Here is a 25,468-nt window from a genome sequence, read left to right as displayed (position 1 = left end):
TGCAACTGAGTTTAATGTATACTGTTGGTATCAACAGGCTTTGTAGCTGTGCTGTAAGAAGGAGAAGAACAAAGTTTAAAATATTTTTCCCCTTAGCCTTAAACTTGATTTTTCACTGATTCATGTGTGATTTCATACAAGTCTCATTTTTCCCTATCTGTAGAATGGGAGCAATACTGCAAGGTCCTAGGAAAATGTAGGTGTAGTCATTAACATGTCAGCTTTGTGTGCGTGTAATTTATCTATTTAGAGCCGTATTCTGAGAGGCTCCTCCCTACAAGGGACTTTGATGAAATGAGTTTCTTCCCCTATTCAGTGAAGCTTGGATTGCCTTGTTGGTTCAGAGGCTGCTGGTTGAGTTGTAAATTAAAAAAAAAAATGAAAAACCAAACCCACAGAAGCCTAAGAAGCAGTACTTAGTTGCCTGATTCTTTGAGCACCACCTGCCCTCTAGACAGGGTGCCTGCAAGAGAAGAATAGTGACCCATCTGGCAGGTAGCATGGCCCTACCCAGCACAGGGGCAGGGTCCCCGTTGCCTGAGCCAGCTGGTGGTGGGGTGGTTTCTCACAAAGCCTGTGATTCTGCAGTCGAAATCTCTTAATGTAAATTTTTGTTTCAATTTTTAGCATTTTCTATGCTGTGTGTGCCATACAGGTATTTTGAAAGGAGGAAATTGACAGTGTTATTTGAGGTTAATGCCTTTTTTCTTAAAATGGTGTAGTTCAAAAGTGAAAATAGTTCATGAGTCTTGTGGTTACAGTTAGAGGTGAATTTACTGTTCCAGTTTAATCTTAGAGGCGTAATAAGCTTTTTTGCATGTTTGATGTTAAACTGTGGCCTCTTATATAAGTATATGGGGGTTGAAGTTCTAGTTGATCACAATGTTATGAGTGAAATAGAGTCATATATTTGGAAAGACTTAGGATTTTTTGTTTAATGTCTTATTTGTAGCGTGTTCCTTGCCATGTAATGGCGAGAACGATGTAGGTTAAGAGTTATGTACTGTGATGGGCAGTTCGTTATGCCCTGTGTGCTCCAGGGAGCAGAGCACTTGCCTCAGCCTTCAGGGTCAGTGGGCTGTCTGCGCTGGGGAGATTTTGAAGACCGTGAGGGCAGAAATGGCAGTAGGAGCTACAGAAGTAAGGAGATTAGGAAGTTCAGGGAATTAAGAACTGAAACATACTCCTATTGCCACAAATACAGCTTTCAAATACCAAATGACTGGTATTATAACTAAGAGAAGTAAGACAAATTTATTCTGTGAAATTGTTGGGGGTTTTTGGACTGCCATTCTGCCCTATAGGTAACTTCCAGACAAATTTATTTGGGGAAAAGGTGCACAATTTTTATTTGTTCCTTCACAGTTTACTTTTTCTGAGAAGTGAGGGTGCGAACAAAAAACCCTGTGGGAAGGGGCATTGATCGCTCTCTTCCTGCTCAGTAGGTGACCTCTGCTTTTAACTTCCTTTTCGCTCCTTCCTTAGATAGCAGAAACAACTGTTTATTTTTGATATGTGCAAAAGGCCTGTGCCATTTTAAATTCTTCCAGAACAGCCATTTCGTGGACTCAAGCGTTTAGAGCTCCCGGTTTCTTTCCTTATAATTGAATGCAGCAAATGAAATTTGCTGTACTTTCTGGTATTTCTCTAGGTAGATGTTTCTTCTTCAGGACCGCTCCAGGCTTTTAGTCCTTTTCAGCATAGAAATAGATAGAGGGATGGAAAGTAGTGAGCTTTTGTTCAGAATGCGATGCACTTTTTGAGAGTATGACAAACTGGTGTTATCTTGTGACCTGTTAGCCTGCATCGCCAACAAGTGACCCATGAACTTGCAGTGCGCTTCTCCCTGCTCGCTGCCTCTTCCCTGAGGGGACAGGCAGCATCTGGTTTTGCAGCAAACGAAGCTGAAATGGGCAAATTCTGCTTCTCTTTTTCTGTTTGGATACCTTTTACAGAGCTGTCTGGAAGCAACAGTAACAGCTGCAGATTCCTCTACATAGAGGTGAAAAGGAAACTGGTAGAGATAGGCCGGCAGCACATCACCTGCATGTGTGTGGCCCAGGCTGTATTAGTTTTTGTCTCGACATAATGTTGTGTTCGAGGCAGATGTTTGCTACATAGGAAGACAGTCTTTTAGTGTTCTTGCTGCAGATGTCTCGCGTATCTTTGGCCAAGACATTATGTGCTTTCTGTAAAAGACTAATAGGCTTTTCCTACCTTGTTAGAGGGATTGTAAGCATAAACTTCTTGTTTGTGTATTGTATATTTGTTTATCGATCGTAGTAGTAGTACAGTGTAATACAGCTACGCTGATACTGCCCTATGGGACACTAACAACGACTTTTTTACTTTTAATTGACTGAGGATCTCCAGTAGACTAAAGTCACCCAAAGGGGTGCCATCATATTTTCTTCTAATCTTTCTTCTAACTTGGTAGAATACAAACATAAAACAATGCATTTAGTGTAGTTTTTCCTTAACCAGAACATTGTTCTTAACTCTGAAGAGAGAAAAGTTAACTGCTTTTGACCTTACAACTGTGTCATGAATCTTCCCTTCCCAGGAGAAAGCTACATGGAACCTAGATGTGATTGTTTAAGGCTTTACGGGAGACCTTAGAGAGGTTAGTATCACATTTATGCAGGCACAGACTATAGTGGTCAGAGATGACAAGAAACATCAGGAGGATGTATTAGTTGGCTGCCCAGTTGCTGCCAAACTGACAGTTGTCTTGAACAAAACTTTATTAGAAGTACTTCAAATGAGTGCTTCGTATCTCTGATTATTCTGTCACTGTAGCAGATGTTCAAATCAGATGCTGTCATTAAAAAAGAGTTTTACTGAAGATGCATTTGTTTTTCAGTATCTATACATTTATCTATACATTTTTGGTATCTATACATTTGTTCTAAATGGACTAAATGCTTAGAGCAGTGGTTTAGACAGTGCGAGTCAACTAGTCGATAAGCCTGCTCTTGGGTATCACTGTCTTTAGCTGTGAAGAGTGCAAAATGGTCAGTGAACACTATGTTAAACCTACTTGTTTCTTTGAAACACTCTGGCTCTGCCAGTTTGCTCTTAAGTGGTCGAAGTTGGTGGTGTGGAAAAGCCGCCAAAATTCTTCTGCCAAATCAGAACCTGCTCTTTGATCGCTCTTGGCAGTTCAGGATGATTTAGAGAACAATTGCAAGTGAATAATCATGCTTTTTAAAAAAGCAGGAAAATATGACACTTGGGATTACATAGTGACAAGTTTCAAAGGAATGGATGCCGTTCCTTGTAACGAACATATTCAGGATGTCACCCATCTAGTTTGTACATGTTCAGAGTGTTTACTTTGTCAGGCTCGTTCTGCATATAGTATTGTAGCCAACAACTCAGGAAATCTGTTTTTAGCAAATTTTTGATTATTTAAACTCTTAGCTCTATGGGTTCAGAATAAGTCTTTTTGAGTAGGGTGTTTCCAGAAGGGATATTATTCATTGATGCTTCTTTTTGTTGGAGTATTTTTTGTGGTGGCTTTTCTGTTTGATTGATACAGGAGGGCTTTCATGATGGGGTAAGATCTTGCAGTTTGGGATTTCAATGTAGGAGGTACATTCTAATCTTACCTAGCTCAATATTGTTTTTAAGAGCCTAGAAGGGGTTACTGGACATGGACAGGGATTTTGCATATGGGCAGTTCTTCGTCCAAGTGGACTGTTTTGCTATTTGGGCACAGCAGGTGTTTCTTTTACTATGCCCATGAACTGATCTGCTGAGTTCAGTTTTTATTTAGTTAAGGTGTGTGGGATCAGAGGACAAAATACAGTGATACCAATCTTTAGAATGTAGCCTCCCTACTGCTGTTGAGTGGTGGCTATTCCAAGATAAAAAGCTTTCAAGATACTAGTAGTAAAATGTATGTTCTTTCAGTTGTCCTTTTTCCCTTCATCCGTCGCACTAAACACTATTCAACAGACTCAGAAGGGACCTTGTCATGGTTCTGTTGCTCTTAGCAGTATTTGCTATGCTAACGCTTCCTGTACATGGTGCACATGGAGTTATAGTATAAGTTTGGGAAATGGATAGGTAGATGCAATGTTGAATGTTCTATGCTATATCTTATCTTCTCTTTATTAATTATTGTCTACGTGCTAACTCCGATCATTAATATAGGAAAAACCACTGCAAAAATAATGGTGTAGCAATTTCTGGGGCAAGATGGGAAAAATTTGATTTGTGAAGAATTCCTTCAGGAGAAGCTAGCATAAGGAAAAGTCTGGCTAAAAACCCACCTGTTACAGGGATTCATATGCCAAATTAGATGTTGACTCTTGCTTTCTGAATAATGAACAGGATTGGAATGAGACACAGCATGCCATGGAATGAAACACATTGTTTCAGTGAATATTGCAAAAAAGCTTCAGTAGCTTTCAGACCCATCAGCACCATTAATTGTTAGACACACTTCAGTCTTGAAAGCTGCCATAGGCATGCATGTTATCTCTTTGCAGGTTTGGGATGTAATTTTTAAAGGTGCTCAATCAGTTGTGTTTCTTCTTTTCAAGTCTTTCTATTGCCTACAGTAGTGCTTATCTTTCATAGGTACTGTGCTGCACCTCAAACAGGTTGTGCTTACACCTGCGCAATAGGTTTGTTGTCTGTGATGTTGAAGAAAAGTGCAATTACTTTTATGCAATATGTAGGGAAAATGCTGTCACTCAGAAATAAGAGCTGTTGGTTGCCTCAGGAAGCCAGTGCATCGCTCTTGAGCCATATGTGGCTTTCGGGCAATTCAGTTTTACTTCCAAGGGGTAGGACTGGTAGAAGACTCGTCAGAAAGGAGGCATCACTGGCTTGCCGTGGCCTGGTTCAGCCCCAATTACAATAGAATAGACCCTTGGGGAGCTATTGTTCTCTCTGTTGTATGAATCACTCCCTGAGCTCTGAATGAGCCATTCTGAGTTCCCATCCTTGTGGTATATACCCACATGCATGAGTATATGTTGTTGGTTTGTGGCCAAATAAAAGCGTTGGTAAGCAACTTGTAAATTCATCTCTGCTCCTGCTGCCTACAGCCATCTGATGAGACACATAATGGACAAGGGATCTTTAGAACAGGGCACCTAGCTGAAAGGCTGAATTAAACATTCTTAAGTTGTTACCCGCAAATGTCCCCTAGCTGATCTGGAGTTGGCCCAAGTGGTTTATTTATAAGTCTTTCTTCAAGGCATTAGCAGAGGTTGCCTCAGGAACATATTTCTGTGTAATTCACTTTTCCTTTCCAGGTTGTTGGCCAGACAATTGAAGTTCAAATCTGGCAGCATAGAGATGAAGTCTAAAGATCATTACTATTTTTTAGTGTTAAAGAATTGATATCTGTTGTAGAATGATTTGCAGAAAATTACTTATCTATCCAGTAGCCAAAGTTGTCTTTGTTTTAGATCAAATTCCTGGACTGTTGAACTGTTGGGAAAAGTGAAATAAACAACCTTCAAACAGCATTTTTAAAAAGTGAGCTACGGTCCTTTGAAAAAACCTTCAAAAAAGACTTCCAAAAACAAGTAGGCTGCATCCTGGGGAGAGGAGGGACACAGGGAATATTTTCCTGTTTTTTCAGCTCTGGAATAATTAATGTTGAATGGTAGAGTCCAGGTAACCCAACAACCTAACCAAAATGCTCTTCCTCATCAGCTCTTTAGTTCATGGGAAATTGGTCAGAAGTTGTTGTGTTTGGGGTTTTTTTTCTCCCCGTCAGAAAAAAACTTATTTTCTCTATTTTTATATTTTAACAAGTTTTCATCCAACAATTGTACAACTGTAATCAGCAGACACACATTTTATAAAAGCACTTTGGAAGTGGATTGTCAAATCATATTTGTCAAAACCTGCTGTCTTCTGCTGTTTATAGGGAAGATTTTTTTCTTATAATTTGTTAAATTTACTATAGTGCTTTTTTAGGTCGAAATTTGCCAGTTATATTATTTTCCTCCCACAGGTTTTATGTAGACCAAAGCCTGATCTGTCTGCCTGCTAATTACCCAGCTTTTTACCTCCTTCCTTTCACCCCCCCAGCCTCCCATAAGCAGTAGTCACCTTTCGCTTGCCCTGCATCCCTTTACCCATTCTTTTGGACGCAGACTTTTTCATTTTAAAAGGATCAGTATGTGGAATAAAAGTTCTCTTTAGATTATTCTGAAAAGCATTTTAAGTTCACCTAGGCGCCTTAGCAGTGATAAGGGGGTGTGTTTGTTGGGAGACAGAAGTGCCTAAATAGAGAAGATAACTTCAGTGAGAAATACTAGTTTTATACTTCTTTTTCTGTGTTGTGTGCGCTTCAGTGTTACCAGCTCAGGGACTGAGAAATATTGCATTTTCACTGTGCAATTAAAAAGACTCTTGATTAATTAAATGGATTCTGTTCTTTCCTAACCGTGGGCTTAGATAGGTGTGTGTCTCATTAGGAATTTCTTGTCGCTTAAGATCTTTTCAAACAGCTAGTTTCACCTGAACACTGGGATGTAATTTTCCCCTTTTCTGCTGCCTCTACTTCTGCTGTTTTATTTCAACTACAATGAGGGTTTTAAATTCTAATGTAGTACCCTGTACTTTTTCATGTTACTTCTTGTTTGGAGGTTATAGTAGCTACGTAGTCCTCTGTAAAAGAAGTTAGTCCTCTTGGTTGGAAAGCCAGTGATTATAAGCATTTCTGAATTTGCAGGTTAAACTTTGTCATGGGTGATCTGTAGCTGTTTGTTGTTATTTTGTTAAGTATTTTGGAAGAGCTGGAACCCTAGGGTCTTGGTAAATGGTGTCCTGTAGGTTTGGGTTATGTAGCTATGGGTAGGAGTTAAATATAGTTCTGGGATTTTGTTTGTTTGGTTTATTTTAAATCTCGGCAATTGTATCTTGCTGTCTGCCCTGCTGACTGCTGATTTACGTTGAGTGGGACCTTCTTGACTTCTGAGGCCGCAGTACTGAATGACTGTGGCCTCAGGTTTGTTATTCGCATTGGATGGTAATGCACTTCAGAGCCTTCTGCTAAGGGCAGGCTGTGTTTTTGCTGTTATTTTAGAATTGTATTCTTCTCAAATTACTGCCATCATACTAGCATCTCAACTTGTTTTCTTAGCACATTAGTAGTTTTCAAGGCTGTTTTCAATTCTGTGATTCCCCAAAACATGCTGTGGAAGAAGGGCTATTCAAGACATGGTTTAGCAACACAGGTCAACTTTGTGGGGTTTTTTTGATTCATTTCTCAATCTCACAGCCCAAATGTTGGATTTTAAATGGAACAGGTGTGATTTTTTTCCAATTTAAAAGTCAAGAAATTTGCATTCACTCCCTACAGTTTGATGTCCTACTGTATTTTGGATTGCCTTGCTTTTTCACTTTATTAGACTTGTATTTTAGAGCTCTTTGTGTTCCTTCACTGACAGCTTTTTCTGGGTTGCTTTATTCCCCATTGGCTTTATAAGGTACTGAAGCATATATAAAGTATAAGCTGTAATACATAGAAAGTTTTACTATTAATAGGACGAGACCTTGATCAACATGACGATGACTTGCTAGTGTTTACCTAACCACAAAATAGTTTGCTACCAAGTAGTTTGTTTTCTTGGAGGCAGAAACTTTAGCTTCATTACCTTATTTTCCTGGAGAATGAAAAAGTCCTTTCTGGTTGGTTCTGCAGTAAGGAAGGTCCAGAGTTTAAGAAAGGTATAAGAGAGAAGAATGAAGTTGAGTGCATGGTTTGGTTGGTTTGGGTTTGGATTTTTTTCCAAATGAGACAAGAGAGTAGCTCACTTAAAAGGAAATACATGTGGATGCAGAGACAAGTTGTATCTTTATGTTGGTGAAAGAAGTTGTGTGGGCCTTTTTTTTTTTTTTAGGAGACTGCTTAAGGATTTAAAAATCTGTATTTTTACTAATTTTATGTAGTTTGTTTTGCGTTTGATATTTTAAAGCTTTTCTTTTATCTGCTGGTACACGTGTATTCTAGAATGACAAGAGCTGTCATACTCAGTTGTTACGAAGTTAAATTATTAGAGCATCAACATAATGGGATAAATGCATATTTAAGATATTCCAAATTTAAATAAACAGTTACTTAAAGACTTCAGGGATTGCATTGCAATGCTGTTTAACAGTGGGTTCTATACTTGGAATGGTTACCATGCTTAAAGTCTGGTGCTCATAACTTCAAAGATTATTTGATATCTTTAAAGGAATATTGATTATTTAAAAAAAAAAAGAGAGAGAGAGAAAAAAAAAAGCTGCTTTCCAGGCTGCTTTTCTTGCCATCTGAAAAGTGTACCCTTTTTTTTTTTTTCTCCTTTCTTTTACCACCCCTCACCCTTTTAGCTGAATATTAGTTAGCTTTACTGATCTAAAGGATGCTACTGTCCGTGAGGAGACTATGTGGTGGTAATATTATCAATGTTTATGTGAAGTGTTCCTAAAAATATGTTGGATGTGATTCTCATACCATATGTGTTACCATAAAATCTGAGTGCCTACTAGGAGCACATTAAGAAATTCGATTTACATTTGGGCTATTGTTGAACTGTTGTCTTCTCTTCAATAGTTAGGTCTCTGTGTTGAAGTATTTTGCTTTGGCATTAAAAGCTATATGCATATAAGTCTGCCAAAGAAACCAGACCAAACCCGTATGCCTTTCACTTAAGTGAAAGGTGGTTTGTGCTTGAATTCAGGAGGAGGGGGCCTCAATCGTAACCTGGAGGGTTGTTCTAAGAATCTGGCTTCTGCATAATGAACTTTATCTTCATTGTAGAAAGCTGACAATGTGTGAAGCTTTCTTCATCTCGAAGCTGTAATTGATTGCCAGATAACAAGAGTCCGTTCAGGGTAATAAGAGAGTTGAAGATAAAGATTGAGTCTTGGAGCTTGATTCCATATTTAGTGGAAAAGAAAAACATGTCTGATCTGTCAAGCCTTTGTGTTTGGGTCTGCAACTGCTGCTCTGTTGTCTAGCAGTGTTTGGGATACACATGTACTATGATCTCTATCCCAAAAGATCCAGTTTTAGGAGGTGAAGACTTGCAGTTGCAACTCTCTGCTAAACTTTTTCTCCTAAAATGTCAATTTTACTGAGGTATGAGCAAAGAACTGAATCTTTTGCAAGTATGTGTATATTTGGAGGTGTGGGGCCTTGGGGTACAGAGGTAGTTGCACTTTATTATTTTCTGGTCACCAGTTCTGAAAAATTTAAACTACCATGGAGAATCCTCTGATTCCTTACATCTCTGTTTTGCTAAGGTAAAATACGGTATAATTGATTATACCAAATGCTATGAAAAAGCTTATAAATTGCCTCTCTGAATTTGTAACTTTGACTTTTGACATAACCCATTGCTTAACAACTTCTGAGAGGAGTTCGGAGTTCTTTTCAAAAGAGTTCTTGCAAAAAGTGTCCTTTTCATGACAAGAAATCTGTATATTTTATATTAGTTTTTAGACGAGAGGCTGTATATGGTTCTGAAAGATAAATTAATATGGAGGATATCACCGCTCCCAAAAAGTACAACAGCTAGGTAGTGTTGGTAACTTTTTTAAAAAATTACTAGAAGCAGCATTCAAAAATCTGTAGCGGTTACAAGAAAAAAAAATAGTTTTTTAGGGCTCTTTTGTGAGTTTTGGGTAATCTTCCAGGTGATCTCTTTGGAAGATAGTAGAAGTTTGAATAGCAGTGGATGGTAGCAATGCCAGTCGTTCATTTAGCATTGCTGTAAATATGCTGCAAGTACTTGTGTAACATGATTGCATGTCCTTTGAGTTAGTGAGTTGGCTCTCAGGGGTAGGAATGAAGTTATTCAAGTAAGAAGTCTGGGTATATTTTCAAAACTGTAAGTTATGTCAGTCTTGTGGGCAGCAAGGTGTTCCATGTTTATAAAGTCTGGTGTTTAAAAAACGTATTTTTTTTTTGTCCCTTGCATGAAGTGTCTTAAAGCTTATGGTACCTTTAAAAGTAAGTAACTTGCGTTGAGAACTGAAGGATTGTACAGAACTCTGTGTTCTTGAAAAAACAGCTGTGTGTCCGGGAGTGAATGGTGTATTTTAAATTACAGCATGAATGAGGAAGACAGTTTAATAGATCTTCCTAGGATTTGCCCTGTCTTGAAAGAAGGTTTGAATCCAGCTTTTCTGTCTTGTCCTTCAGATCACAAGGATGGCAGAGTGTACATGTTAATTGTGTGTTGCTTTTTGATTCTGGATATTTAGCAAAAACAAAACCTGAAACAAAACAAAAACCCTAAACACAACAACAAAAAAACACTCCAGCAGAAATAATGAAGAGAATACTGTTCATTCATTAGCATGTGTAGGCTCTAAAATCTGAGCAGAAAAAAAACGAAGGATTGTATTTCATCTGTGCTGTGGACTACGCCTCTACCTGATAAATTACCATTCTGACTGGTAAGGTAACCCAGGAGTACTGATCTATTTAGTGCCTTAGTACATGAGATCTGCAGCAGCAATTTTACTCTGCAGCACTTCAGATGAGCCTTAGCTATCCACAGTGATTATTGCTTTCCCCCATTTCATAAAATAAACAGTATACGGTATGGTAGTATCTGTTTCTGTAATATACACATGGTTTGTGATTGCTAGAATTATGTCAGTAATTTTAAGTAAGCTCTGAACTTTTGTGGGCAGTGACTATCAAGTAGGCTAGTAAATCAAAATATTGCTAGTCCTGCTTCATTAAATGGGTTAGTTTGATAAACTAAAATCGGTTATTTCAGAGTGGTGTACACTTAAACACTTTTACTGTTACGAAGCAAAACAATAATCATTTAAACTCGCCTGACAAATCTGGTGTGATTAGTTTCTTACGATCTTTCAGAGCAATACTTTCCCATTAAGGTAGAGGTTACATACATACTAGGAAAGGTATGCTGTAAATATCTACTTTTTTTATTATTAAAATAAGCCTTATTGCACAATGTGTAAATACAAGAAATATTTTTTTGTGCATATGAGAAGCGTACAATTTGTTTTTGGAACTCTTGGAAGCAGTACGCAAGCACATTTTAGCAAGCAAGAGTTTAAAGAGGATTCCTGATTGTTCTGCACTGTGCATACATGTAGTAAAACAGTCTTTACCCCAGAGAGCTTACAATCTAAAACATGTAGAAATTGGAGGAATTTTTACTAGGCGAGTTCAGAAGCGGCATTACAACTGCTGATAATAAGCCAGCTGCAGTTTCAAACTGGGTAATTCCCCTGCATTGCTGGAAAAGAGACCTGCAGCTCTGTATGTGGCTGTGTTTGAGTAAACTCCCCCCACCTCCAGAAACAAAATGTGGTATCCTCAACCTGCCACTTGTGGTTTGATTTTTTTTTTTTTTTCTTTTTTCAAAAGAGGGCTCTGCCAACAACACATTTCCCAAATATCTCCTTCCCAACCATTCTTCTCTTGGGGTGGTTTTCTTCCACCAGAGGAGGTCTGATTACCAGGCTCTGTGGTAAAGGAGCACACTCGCCGTCATCTGCCTTCCTGCAGGAACAAGGGCAACTTGAATTAGCCAGATAGCAGAGCCAGTGCTTTCCCCACCAGGAGACTTAGCTGCATAGCCAGGAGTGGCCAAAATGTGCTGTACAGAATGTTCTGTCTAGTTTTTGAATGCTGAAGGTTTGTGAGATACCCGAGAGTTGTATAAGAAAGTGTCTCGTGTCTTAGGTGAGGAAAGCTATGGTGATGCCTTGGTTGTCAGGATGCTTAGCTGATGGGTAGAAAGAAGTTAATAGGAACACTTAAATTTTGCGAACTGTAGTTTTCATGAAAAGGGAATTCCAAAAGCTTTTTTTGAATATACATAGTTATTACTCACAGTCCTTTATGAAATGCTGTGTTGTCCTGTGGGACGGAAAAGCACAAACTTGATAAGTCGTGTCTTAGTTGAAAAAATATAAGACTAAATCACTTTATATGGTACTTGAGGGATATGCTATTAAAATAGTGCATAAAGACTTTGGCACTAAATATCTTATTTAAAATAAAGCAACTGAAGTGTTTCCAATTGAAGATAAACTGAATGTTCAAGCAGTTGAAAAGATAAAAACAAAGAAAGCAGTTTGTGTAAATATGGAAGGCTGTTTGTCTAGATCATCTCTCAGACTCATTAAACAGCCATAAGTGATTTAAATACAAATTAGAAAGCTGCACATCGTATTGCAGCCTACTCATGTAGGCTGAGCTCATCAGAAACTCCTTTTGTTCCTCCATTTCTTTCCACCTTACTTTCCCTGCTGATGCCAGCAGCACTGCTTTACCCTGTTTAGCAGGGCTCTTGTCGGAGGCACCACCTGTGTAAGGGTCTCTGTTACTCTTGGCTCCTTTCGTATTGCTGATCCCACTCCTTGCTTCTCTGCCCTTCAAACTTCCATATAACCCTGCATTCCCTTGCACGTGTTGGGGACTATGATCTACCTTCTGATTTTCCTTTTTTCCTATGATTCTTACTTTTTTGTCTTGGACATTGATATGTTGGTTGCCTAAACAATGTAAATAATATGGAAAACAAAGGGATTGCAGAATTGGGAAGTTTTATGCTGGAAAGTATTTTGTTCCTGTCAGCTAGTTTTTAATGTATAAATAATTGCCTGGTTGGCATATCACATGCTGCAGACTCCATGTCTTTTACATGCCTCTTAACAGGTTCTAGTTTTCAAGAAAATTGACAAGGCTAATCTGATACACAGAACTTCCACCAAAATTTCTGGACTTCATTGAGTGCATTCGTTATTAAGTAACAGATGGTGAATCATTGTCAAGTTGAGGGTATAAATCCCTTCTTTGCGTAGGCCAGTGGTATGTTTGGTTTGTTTGTAAAATATTCCACTGCAAATATTAGGGAATATAATGAATTTATTTGTCTTTTTTAGGAGCAATGGATGAGCTTCATAGCCTGGACCCAAGAAGACAAGAATTGTTAGAGGCAAGATTTACAGGAGTAGTAAGTGGCAGCACTGGGAGTACTGGAAGTTGCAGTGTTGGAGCTAAAGTAAGTTCTAACAGCAGTCATCCAGATCTACCATCTTTGAAATACTGATTTATTTCACACTGTCTCACTTGTATATTACCCATGTGAATTACTTGCAAAAGTACTGGGTTGGAAGAGACTCTCAGGAAAATCCTTGTTAGTGTGTTATTTTGCTTTGAGATAGGATTGTTTGCCCTGAACCTATCAATGGACATTGAACTGTTCTTAAAAACACTGAAGAATGGGCTTATACAGGCTCTAGTGGACATGTGATCAGAGATGGAAGTTTTTCCTAGTATTTAAGTGGAGTTATCCTTTCTGCCGATGGCCAGCTACTTACAGTTTGGCTTGAAATAGACTCAGGGAGTCTGGTGTGACCTCTGTTTTTAAGATTAAACTTGTTTGAAGACTAATATATCTAGATTTAAAAAGCCAGATTCTTTCAACTTTTAAAGACATTTATATCAATTTTACCTACTTTCATTGTAGACTTTCTGCAGTCTGTCTGTTAGTATCTAAACCAGGATGCAACACTTGAGAAAAAAAACTTATGAATGTTGAATAGCAGTGCTTAATTACCTTCCATATGTCATATATTACACTTCGGTTGATACATCTACAAAATAAATTTGACTTTATTACAAAATCTGTTCAAGTTACTAGCTTCAGCTTCCAAGAATGATTTCTGCAATACTATTGCCTAGCCAGAGGTACTCCATTTTGTATTTGTGCATTAGAATGTTCTTCACCAAGTGTAGTACTTAATAAACTGATGTTAAAAAGATGTAACACTAATTTTTTAGGCACATTTCCCCCAAGACCAAAGTACTTTTGAATTCTGTTTCCAAAGTGTTTGCAGTGCCCTCATATTTTAAGTATTTTACACAAAGTTGGTTAGTATTTTTCACTTCCTATTCCACATTTTAATTACCACTCTAGATTACTACCTGATAGCAGATGTTGACGAAATTTCTGGAGACGTGTGATGTATTGATGACTATTAACAAACTATAAAGAATTGAAATCAGTGTATAGTGATCTTGCATCATATCTTCTTGATTTGTTTTTGAGAGTGACATGAAGGTAACTGTCACAAAGCTGTAGAAAAGGTGACATATCACTTCTGTTTCTACTATCTTAACCAAGAGGTGAATTAAATGGTCAGGGGAGGGAATCAGGGTGGATTGACACAGTGTGGTTGATGCGCTGTTTTTCTCTTTTTATTTAATTGCCTTCTAATTATGACTGCAAAAATGTATACTTGCCATATCTTATGATTAAAATTGGATAGAGACAAACCCAGTAATTCTGGCCCATCTTTGTTTCTTTCTTCCTTGGGGTCTCTAGTACTACTTACTCCCCTAATTTATTAGCTTGTTATAATTGCTCAGGTAATCGCTCATAATTCAAATAACTATTTGTCCTTTTTAATGACTAGATCTGTACCTTCTTTTAACTTAATTTAACTTTTAGTGTATTTATAAACCCTTCTATTAGTGTTTGATACAACTGTGTTGGTCCCTTGCCTTATTGCTAGTCCTTCCTTTTCAGAACCTGTGTACTGCTCTGTCTGTAATACATTTTCTTTAAAAGAATTATCAAGTTTCTTGGGGTTCCTTTTCTTTGAACTTTGATCCCCTGTGATTCGCTACTTACCATTTCCATAAATCTGTTCAAGTCTTCTTTTGTTGTCTGTTGTTCAGCTGTTTTCACTTTTACCCAAATGACATTCCACTTTCAGGTTCTCAGTTTGTTCATCCAAATTAGCCAGAAAAAGAAAAAAATTAAAACAGCTAATTTCCGTTTTTACTCTACCAAATTTCTTGTCCCTGACACATTCCAAGATCTGTTTGAACAGATAATCGTATCTCATCCAGTTGGTTTCCAAATGGATAGCTGGATAATTTATTTTTTTTAATACTACCAAATGCTTTGATAATTGTTTGCAGAAGATACTACTACCACTGTCTTCTGATTGATGCAGATCCTCACCTAAGACACTGTTGTTCTTACGTTTGACCAGAAATATTCCACAAATAATCTTCAGTATACAGTGCAATATCTCTTCTTTTTCCTGCTTACTTTTTGTTTGGTTTTGTGAGGCAGGGAAGTAGAGGGGAATACCAATATCTAGTCCTGTGATTTATCCCACCATCAATAAAATGGCAATTACATCAGTTTTGTTTGTATTTCTTTTATTTCTGACCATTCAATGTATCCAGGCAGATAACATGAGGTGTAATAGCTGATCTAGGCTGTATTTGGAATCTGCCTTTTTTTTTTTTTTTTTTACTATAGTCTTTAGTCTTGATAGGGGATGTCAAGAGAGGCTTATCTGATTTTTATTAAAAAACCTGTTTTAACCTTTTTGATCAGATGTGCAGAGATAACTGGGAAAATGTGATGTATAAATGGGATCTCCATTGGTCTGCTTTCACTTTGAAGGTAAAAAAGAGAAAACTTCCTCTTCGCATACATACCCAAATCCACACGTACCAAATTCTCATTTTCCTAACCTAGGAAGACAATACAGAGGTTGCAGCTGCACTTCCTGGCTATTTTTGGAAACATTCCAGGTCAGAATTCTTCTAGTAATTAAATTGAGATGGACTCTTATTTATTGGGACTACTATTCTGAAAGCCTACCCTTATTTACTGTTTTGCTGAAGAGTTTTGGAATTGTTGGGGAAAAAGCAGCCCATCATGTTCAAGCTTTTTCAATAAGCAAGGGTAGAAATATGACTATATCTTACTGAGGTTATTGTCTTAGCTGACTCCGATGACCAGAGACTGAGAGATTGCAAGGAAGAAGCACATATAGGCATTTCTATACTAGTGACTGCTGGTGTGGGGGAACACACATGGAAATTTTGTGGTTTTAGTTAACATTTCTCCAGAAATTTTACAGAATCACAGAACCACTACGGTTGGAAAAGACCTGTAAGATCATCAAGTCCAACCATCAACCCAACACCACCATGCCCACTAAACCATGTCCCACAATGCCATGTCCACACGTTCCTTGAACACCTCCAGTGATGGTGACTCCACCACCTCCCTGGGCAGCCTGTTCCAGTGTTTCACCACTCTCTCAGTACAGAAATTTTTCCTAATATCCAGTCTAAACCTCCCCTGGCGCAACTTGAGGCCATTTCTTCTTGTCCTGTCGCTAGTCACTTGGGGGAAGAGACCAACACCCACCTCTCTGCAACCCCCTTTTCAGGTAGTTGTAGAGAGCAATAAGGTCTCCCCTCAGCCTCCTCTTCTCCAGACTGAACAACCCCAGTTCCCTCAGCCGCTCCTCATAAGACTTGTGCTCCAGACCACTCACCAGCTTCGTTGCCCTTCTCTGGACACGCTCCAGCACCTCAATGTCCTTCTTGTAGTGAGGGGCCCAAAACTGAACACAGGATTCGAGGTGCGGCCTCACCAGCGCCGAGTACAGTGGCACGATCACCTCCCTACTCCTGCTGGCCACACTGTTTTTGATACAGGCCAGGATGCCGTTGGCCTTCTTGGCCACCTGGGCACACTGCTGGCTCATATTCAGCCGGCTGTCAGTCAACACGCCCAGGTCCTTTTCTGCGGGGCAGCTTTCCAGCCACTCTTCCCCCAGCCTGTAGCGTTGGATGGGGTTATGACCAAAGTGCAGGACCTGGCACTTGGCCTTATTGAACCTCATCCAATTGGCCTCAGCCCATCCATCCAGCCTGTCCAGATCCCTCTACAGAGCCTTCCTACCCTCAAGCAGATCAATGCTCCCACCCAACTTGGTGTCATCTGCAAACTTGCTGAGGGTGCACTCTATCCCCTCATCCAGATCATTGATAAAGTTATTAAACAAGACCGGTCCCAAAACTGAGCCCTGGGGGACTCCGCTTGCGACCGGCCGCCAACTGGATTTAACTCCACTCACCACGACTCTCTGGGCTTGGCCATCCAGCCAGTTTTTTACCCAGCGAAGAGTGCACCTGTCTAAGCCACGAGCCGCCAGCTTCTCCAGGAGAATACTGTGGGAGACAGTGTCGAAGGCTTTACTAAAATCCAGGCAGACAACATCGACAGCCTTTCCTTCATCCACTAAGCGGGTCCCCTGGTCATAGAAGGAGATCAGGTTGGTCAAGCAGGACCTGCCTTTCATGAACCCGTGCTGGCTGGGCCTGATCCCTTGGTTATCCTGTACATGCCCTGTGAGCGCCCTCAGGATGAACCTCTTCATAATCTTCCCCGGCACCAAGGTCAGGCTGACAGGCCTGTAGTTCCCCGGATCCTCCTTCCGGCCCTTCTTGTAGATGGGTGTCACGTTGGCAAGCCTCCAGTCATCCGGAGATTAATTAATTCAGAGGTGATGTAGTTATCCAGAAATGTCATAGATCAGTATTGTCCTGCAAACTGATGCAGTGCTGGAATATCATGCTTTGAAGCAAACTGAGTGTTTGCCTTGGAACTAGTTGTTGTTTCACTTCAAAGTATTTGTTCTGCCTTCCTATATGGAAGAGAATAATCCAGCGGTATAAGATTTTTTTCCTTTTAATAAAAAGAAGCTCTACTGATAATGGCATTTTTTGTTATGTGAATGTGGAACAGACTCTTTCAATAAAATGTCCTTGTTGCCATTCTGTGTTCAAAAGATCTCTCTGAATAAATCAGCCTTAGAAAATGTCTAAATAAATATTGTAACTTGAGACTATTTCGGGGAGGGGGGGCGGGTATTGTTGTTGGGGTTTTTTTTTCCTCACTAGTCTAAATTTGTTACTTTGGGGGAAATGGTTTGTTTTAAGAATATAGAATAATATTGTCAATAGGTTGTAATTTTCTGTCATGGAATGAATTAAAAAAATAAACTTTGCAATAGCCTGGTATCTGTCTTGCAGAAAATTAAACCCTCTTTTTCTTCAAAAAATGAAAATTTTTAGTAGTCTCCAGCACTTTCAGCAATATTGGCTTTTTAAGCCCATTCTGTGGAATTATTTGCTAGAGTTCTTCATTGGACGTTTTGCTATTCCCAAATAAGACTGAAATGTTTTTGAATGTTCTAGGGTTTTACTTGGCTTAAAAGCAATCAAAATACAGAATTTACTGTGCGCTGCCAAATCATCCACCTGTCAAACTTCCTATCCCCCTTGCAAGTCACAAGTGCTCTGTAGTTAATCAATTTTTCCTTGCAAGCATGGAATTTTATTACTGTTACTTGTTATAACTGTGAGTGATAATAGTGGATTAACTGTTTTATAAATCTGTATATAATAGTATTTTATTTGTCTTGGTAGGCCTCAACAAATAACGAAAGTTCAAATCACAGTTTCGGAAGCTTGGGATCTTTAAGTGATAAAGAATCAGAGGTGAGTATACGGGGCAGATTCATTATTACCTCAAAATTTTAATGCTAACAAGTCATAATTTTATATTCCACTTTGATGCCTTATTTTATATAGAAGTGTTCAAAGTAAAATGCAAAGTACACAGATAGGAAAAAGCATACATTACTAAAAGATACCATCTCTTGGAGGAAGAGATACGACTTCATAAAAGTTTCTTTGGGTTTTTGGGGATGAAACTAGCTGCTTCTGCTTCTTTATTATCTATGTAGTCATGCTGTGAGGATACAGACAACTTTTGGAGCTGAAAGTGCTTAAACAGTTTTCTGCCTTTTGTTTAATAAGTAATAAGGTTTTCATCAGCACAGATAAACTTTGACTAGTCTTTGGCTGCATCTTTGAAAATACTCTAGAAACTAGTTTGCTATGTTTTCTTTAAAGATACGGATTTACTCCAAGGTCAGACAGTAGCTATCATCTGCATTTGTAAAAGCTGCAGTTGTCACTGTGTATTTTCTTACCTAGTACCAATTCATAATCCAGAAAATGATTCATACTCTTACTAGGTTTTAACGTGCAGAGTGCAGACTTCCCTGGAGTAGAAGATTTTCCTATTAGTGACCAGCATTGACATAGTTGCACTAATGCAGCTCTTACAATTTACCTATTTTGGGGTCGGTGAGTCCCTCTGACAGTTTTGCTTGTGTACATCACAGATTGCATTGATAAGATTATCCCCATTGTAAGCAAAAGCTTATTGCTAGACCTGTGTTTGAGTATGTGTCATGCCGGAGGGAGAGTCATTTGGAATGTGCTTTCGACATTATTTTCACATGTTAAAGCTTTATTTTGGGGCCTAATTGTTCATTCACTCAGTCACTACGAGACACTGTCTGATGTTTGCTTTTATACTGGGCTGACCAGGAAGTGAATTTAGTTGGTTCCCAAAACCAACACCTTACAAATAAATGTTCTGTATGTGCGATTTCATGTTTTCTTCTTTGAAAAAATCTCTGCTATGTTTTTTTCCCCTTGCCTTTCCCAGCTGGATTCTCCTTTCAATTGTATATAGACTATTTTCTTAACCAGAAGAGTCTGTCTGCCTGCTGGTTTTCTTCATAGCTTTTCCTAGAAATAATTTGGGCAGTGTTTGAGTGGTGCAGTTCTGATGTAGGTGTGGGAATGGAAACGTGCGGCAGTAGCCTGAAGGTTACAATGCATTATTGCAATTCCTTAACAGAAAAATGTGTCTGTGATTAGTCATATGATCTCAGAACACTGATTATACATGTAGTAATTTTTTGGTGTAGAAAAATGTTATTTTACAGTTGGATACATGAGATTCGGAGGCAAGGTTTTTCCAAGGCATGCAAGTTTGAAAGTTCAACCCATGTCTTCAGTCTCTGCACAGTGTTTTAACCTCAAGACATGCTTCTGGGTAGGGATAATCTATTATTAAAAAAAAAAAATTCTAAAACTTGGATTCTAAAATAGAAATAGACTTTTTTTCTAGAAAGTCCCTGCACAGATCTCCAGTGCTCCAGTGCACAGTGCTCCAGGTTTCTTCTGTTTTCTGAAAGATGAGTCTTAATGACATTGAATAATGAAGTATGATTTCTTGACCCATTTTCAGAAGTTGTCAGTTGTAGTCACTTAAATTATAATTGTAATACCAAATATGTTAATAAGTTTTTAGAGTTTTATTCTTAAAATAACATCTAGTTACTTATATGCTGCAATCCTATAAAAAGTACACTTCAGTTCTTAATACTGCAAACAGGTTGTGGGAATTTTTTTTGTGGTTTTTTTTTTAATGGTGTGACAATGAAGGGAATTCCTCTTGTGGATGGTAGTGTAGAAATACAAAGACTTAGTCATATGGGAAGCAGTGCCATCATTTGATGTTGAGAGAGAACTGTTGTATTACAATAGATTTGGGGAGGGGAAAAAAGTAGAAACGCAAATCTCAATCACTGAAACTAATTTCTAGGAAGAATGTCAGTTTCTGATCAAATTGTAATGGTACATTCATGTCACCATTCTGTGCTTTCATCACTAAGTGGCACATTAAAAGAAAGTCAATCTTTCACACTTAGTTTTCAAAACAAGGCAGGCTTCCCACACACCCACCCCTTTTTGTTTTTCTGGTGTGAATTTTTTCCTTTTTACTTTTTGCACATGGGATTGCAGAAAATACAACTATTAGAACTGTAGTCTTTTGGGTTTTTTTCCTGTCTGATGCATGTATGAATAGGGGCAACTTATCTGAATAATAGTTTTAGTTGAGATACTTCACACAGGTAAACTTTGATCTGCAAAATAACTTGAAACCGGGCTTTATTGTGGATTCAGTTCAGCATTGTGAGCGATAAACATTAGCTGGATGTTTGATCTTAATATCCAGACCTGTATTGCATTTTCTTTTTAAATGTATACATTATTTTTATTTTATTAAATGCTTTTTTGCTGTGGTACATAGGTCTTAATTTGAGTGTGTATTAGTTACTTGTAGTTAAGATAAATCCTAAATTGGCTTCCTCAGGTTGTGAACAAGTGCTTCTGGTAGTCTTCCAATATTTTGGCCTTCCCCACTATTCGTCATTAAAGTAGATTACTCCTCCTTGTTTTGGTTACAAATACATTCTTTTATTTATAGTTAGTATTTTCTATTCTCTGTAGATAATGAATTATTTAAAGGAGGATAGCTTTGTGTGTGGCTCGATTTGTCCAGTTTGATTAGTTATTTAAACGTTTTGCTCTGCTTGCTTGTAGCTGTTTAGTTGCTGCAGTTCCCAGTAATACAGAACCCTCATTATAAATGTAATTTCAGAAGTAACTAAAGGTTTGATCTAATTGGAATTTATAATGTGTTGCAGAGGAAAACAGCACTGCTGTATTTGTTTGCTGTAGTTGTAAACCTTTGAGGGGAGGGTAGGATTTAGAAGAAAATAATTGTGGAAAACTACCAACTCATTCATTATGCAAATGGAAAATATTAACAACTAAAAAAATCATAACTATTAAGTATAATGGAGATCTAAGTGTTGAGAGACAAAACAAAAAACACTTTGATTTTATTGCACATTAATTTAAATTTTTTTTTCCTCTACAAAAATAACTTCCTGAGTTATGCTGTTACCAGTTCTACAATAATGGTAGAAAATATTTAACTATACATAAAATATATAAAAATACTTATCTGAGGTTTGTTTTGTTTTGTTTTAAAGGTGATTAACTAGTTGACAATTGGTACTTAGAAATGTTTATTTTATAAAAGAGGATGCGAAAAGCCAAGATTTAAAGCTATAAGTGAAGAGAAGACTCAGGGGAAGCACATTAAAATTGTGGGGTAAACTAGGATCAAGACCATGATGTATGAGGCTCTGCTAATATGCCAAGCTGTGGGTAACTTTAACATAGCTTTACAGTCTAACTTGGGATAACTTCAAAACTAGTTTGTCTTGCTTATGAAATACTGGGATTTTAATCTAAATCTTGGCTGTATGCAAATCTTTCTGAAGTGACTGAAAGTCGCTTCATTCTGTTGTGGTTTAACCCCAGCTGGCAACTCAGCACCACACAGCCGCTCGCTCACTCCCCCCAGGTGGGGTGGGGGAGAGAATCGGAAGAGTGAAAGTGAGAAAACTCGTGGGCTGAGATAAAGACAGTTTAATAGGTAGAGGAAAAAAAACCGCGCGGAGAAGCAAAGCGAAAGAAGGAATTCATTCACCACTTCCCGTCGGCAGGCAGGTGTTCAGCTATCTGCAGGGAAGCAGGGCTCTATCACGCGTAGCGGTTGCTCGGGAAGACAAATGCCATCACTCCGAATGTCCCCCCCTTCCTCCTCCTTCCCCCGGCTTTATATGCCGAGCATGATGTCATATGGTATGGAATATCCCTGTGGTCAGTTGGGGTCAGCTGTCCCAGCTGTGTCGCCTCCCAACTTATTGTGCTCCCCCAGCCTATTTGCTGGTGGGGTGGTGAGGAGCAGAAAAGGCCTTGACTCTGTGTAAGCACTGCTCAGCAATAACTAAAACATCCCTGCTTTATCAACACTGTTTCCAGCACAAATCCAAAACGCAGCCCCATACTAGCCACTATGAAGAAAATTAACTCTATCTCAGACAAAATCAGCACACATTCTTTGTTCATCGGGGGATACTCCTCAGCCCCATTAGTCTTCAGTTTCTTGTAATTCCTATGGTTCCATTCATTAGAAAGGGTTTTGGAGAACATTTTCTAGTGATTGATGCACGCTGTACATTGCCATGTGAATATTGTACTTAGAAAAGGTGAACGTGACCTTGTTGGGTAACCTCATTAATAACCTCATTAGTGTGCTAATACTTCTTAGTTTGGAAGGTTAAATTAAACACTGAAAGAAATCAGAAGAGCTTAAGGAAATAGGCATTTATGAATTATTTGAGTTTCAGTTTTAAAACTATAAACCTCTTTAATGTCTGGTTCTTAAATACAAGACCAGTCACTGCAGTTGGAAACTAGTTTAGGTAAGGGAAATCTTAAATGTTTAGCCATTAATTAGCTTTTAAACAACTTTTTTTTTTTTTCACTTGATATTGTAGGTAAAACTGACTACATTAGAATGATAACTGCAAAATTGAAAACTGGAAAATAAGAATAACATGAAAATGCTTGCTTAAATAGTTTCAATTTAGTGTCGTGGAAAGATAGCTTAATGTTACCTATTTACCTGGCAGTGATTGCAAATTATTAAAGTAGTATTTCTAAGCTATGCTTTCTGCTTTTAGAATCATATAGTCTTAAGATAGACTCCTGGAAATGAAGTTATGTTGTACAGTTTGCTGATGCATGATAGCACTGTAAAAGATACAGATTTTCATTGGAAGAGTTTATTTAAAATAAAATGTGTGTAATTTGAACTTCATTTGTAGCCTGATAATACAACAGTTACAATTGTAAAACTTCCAAACGTGTTTTTATGAAGCTATCTGCAGAGCTAAAACTTCTGAAAAATATATGGTATAGATAAGGAAGACCTTTTTTTGTCCTGACTGTTCTTTTAGAGACCAATAATTTTCTACAGATCACGAGTGGTTCTTTGCCAAAATAAATATTTTAGGATATTTGTAGTAAATTTCTATTTGAAGATATCCAGGTGCAGATTTTGGAACTGAAACAAACTTGAAATGCTTTCAGTGATGGGTTCAAATTTGAATTTTGGTATCATTTGCTGTATTGAGAAAGAATACCTTGAGCACAAAGTGACAAATACAGTGAAATGACAAAGTGATGGTGTCATAAAAAAAAGAAGCATCTTATCACTGATCTCAAATTTATTCTGATATACTCGGGACCATTGATTTCTTGATTGTAAAACGGAGTTCATGTAATGGCTTCTGTGCTTTCTGCAGTTACTGGTATGAGGCTGCTTGGAGGCTGAATGCACACACAGCTGCCATATCTTTTCCTTGAACCAAAGCACCTTGTAGAATTTAACTTACACTGGGGAGACTAACTGGTTTGAATCCTCAGATCAAGGGAGAGCAAATATAATTTAGAGATGCTTCTGATCACAGCCCTTCCTTCTTATCTGTGTTGTACATACTGATTGTAGTTTCTAGGCAACTATATATGATATTTCTGGAATAAATTTTTAACAGATCTGTATTTTTTTACTTATCATTGATGTTTTTCTTTTACTTTCTTGAGATACAAATATGATGGGGAGGGGACGATGACACTTTCCAAGACATTCAAATTTTGAGCAGTTGCCTTCTTTTTTTAAATCCTAAGCAAATTCTAGAAATCTACAGTTCATATGAGTTTGGAGATGACTTCTGCACTTCCGAAAATGAGTAACATTATTGGCTTCCTATTGAAGCACTAGAACTTCGTGTTTATACTGTGGCAATGTGTGGGAAACAACATCAAGAATCAGCTTATTTCACCAAGTATTAAGCTTTAAAACACCCAGAAATATAATCTGAAGATCTTGGTAAAATGTAGCCATAAGTGAAACCAAATTGGGTGTTCATAAACACCAAAATGGATGAAAAGGTATAATTGCTTAACAATTAGTATTTAGAATTGCCTTTTGGGAAATTATTTAAGAATTATTTCTCACTTTCTTAAATACCTTTTCTAGCTTGTATTTATCTGATTGACCAAGGATCATATTATCTACTTTAACTGAGATCTGAAATTACATCCCTGCTGAATTGTGAAATCATGTTTTATGAATGAGGATTTAAATTTCTTTCACAATAATATAGCAATAATATAAATAAATAGAGCTGCTGTTGGACTGTGTTCTTTTTGTTGTTTGTAGACTCCAGAGAAGAAACAGTCAGAACCTTCCAGAGGACGAAAAAGAAAAGCAGACACTCAGAGTGAAAGCAGCCAAGGTAAACTAAAGTGTAAATTAATTAGATAGTTATTGCATGTATTTAGTCAAATTATAATGCACAAAGTTTTGACTGTTAGCCTTAAAAGTTCTGTATTTTTGCTTGCATAAGATAGGTGTTGGGTTTTGTATTATAAATTATGTATCCTGCGCGCCGCGCCCCCCCCCCCCCCCCCCCCCCATTTGTCACTGGAAGGGACAGGCAAGTAAAACCTGAACTGGGCTGGTAATTGTCCATAAGAATCGTGTGCTGCTGCATGTGTAACTTGCAGCTATGATACAACTCTATGTGCTTCTTAAGAATTCTAGCAGCTCTTCTCATCCAAAATACCTTTGTATTTCTTTTCAGTAGGTAAGGGGGAAAAGGGATTACAGATTACAATATCTGATTGCTTGTTTTTCAGGTATACTTAACAACTGAATTTTATTCTTCCTTTTTTGTGGATTATTCTGCGGTGTAGTTCTGTAGAGGGATGGGGAAATCTGGATGAGACCAATTTCCAATTCAGTATTTACAAAGCATAGGGTATTTTGTTCCTTTCTTTAATGTGACTTTTGGGGGAGGAATGGTGGAAATTTAACCTCAAGACAAAAATTCATCAAAAGGGGAGAGGAAATAGTTTTGATAACATTTATATTAGCTGTTTTGGTTTCTGAGCTAGGAAATGTCACTTCAGATACATATCAATGGGCTCCATATCTGGAAGTCTTCATGATGCAACATGCTATTAGTAGAAGAATTACGTAGTTTGCCTAAAATAAATTTCTTTGTAAGT

The 25,468-nt window shown here is 38.0% G+C and overlaps 1 protein-coding gene across 1 annotated transcript in view; it reads left to right on the top strand.

Annotated features, from left to right (window-relative positions):
* TLK1 (tousled like kinase 1) overlaps positions 1–25,468 on the top strand; it is a 72,088-nt gene that overhangs the window by 12,658 nt on the left and 33,962 nt on the right. Inside the window, exons 2-4 of the mRNA XM_059820827.1 lie at positions 12,892–13,010; positions 18,260–18,331; positions 24,618–24,693. Of these exons, the coding sequence (XP_059676810.1) occupies positions 12,892–13,010; positions 18,260–18,331; positions 24,618–24,693 (267 nt within the window). The remainder of the gene's footprint in view (positions 1–12,891; positions 13,011–18,259; positions 18,332–24,617; positions 24,694–25,468) is intronic.

This window comes from Gavia stellata, chromosome 8 (assembly GCF_030936135.1).
Source record: "Gavia stellata isolate bGavSte3 chromosome 8, bGavSte3.hap2, whole genome shotgun sequence".
Classification (NCBI taxonomy): domain Eukaryota; kingdom Metazoa; phylum Chordata; class Aves; order Gaviiformes; family Gaviidae; genus Gavia; species Gavia stellata.
Note: the sequence above shows the minus strand (reverse complement) of the source record. Positions and strands in the feature narration are given on the sequence as shown.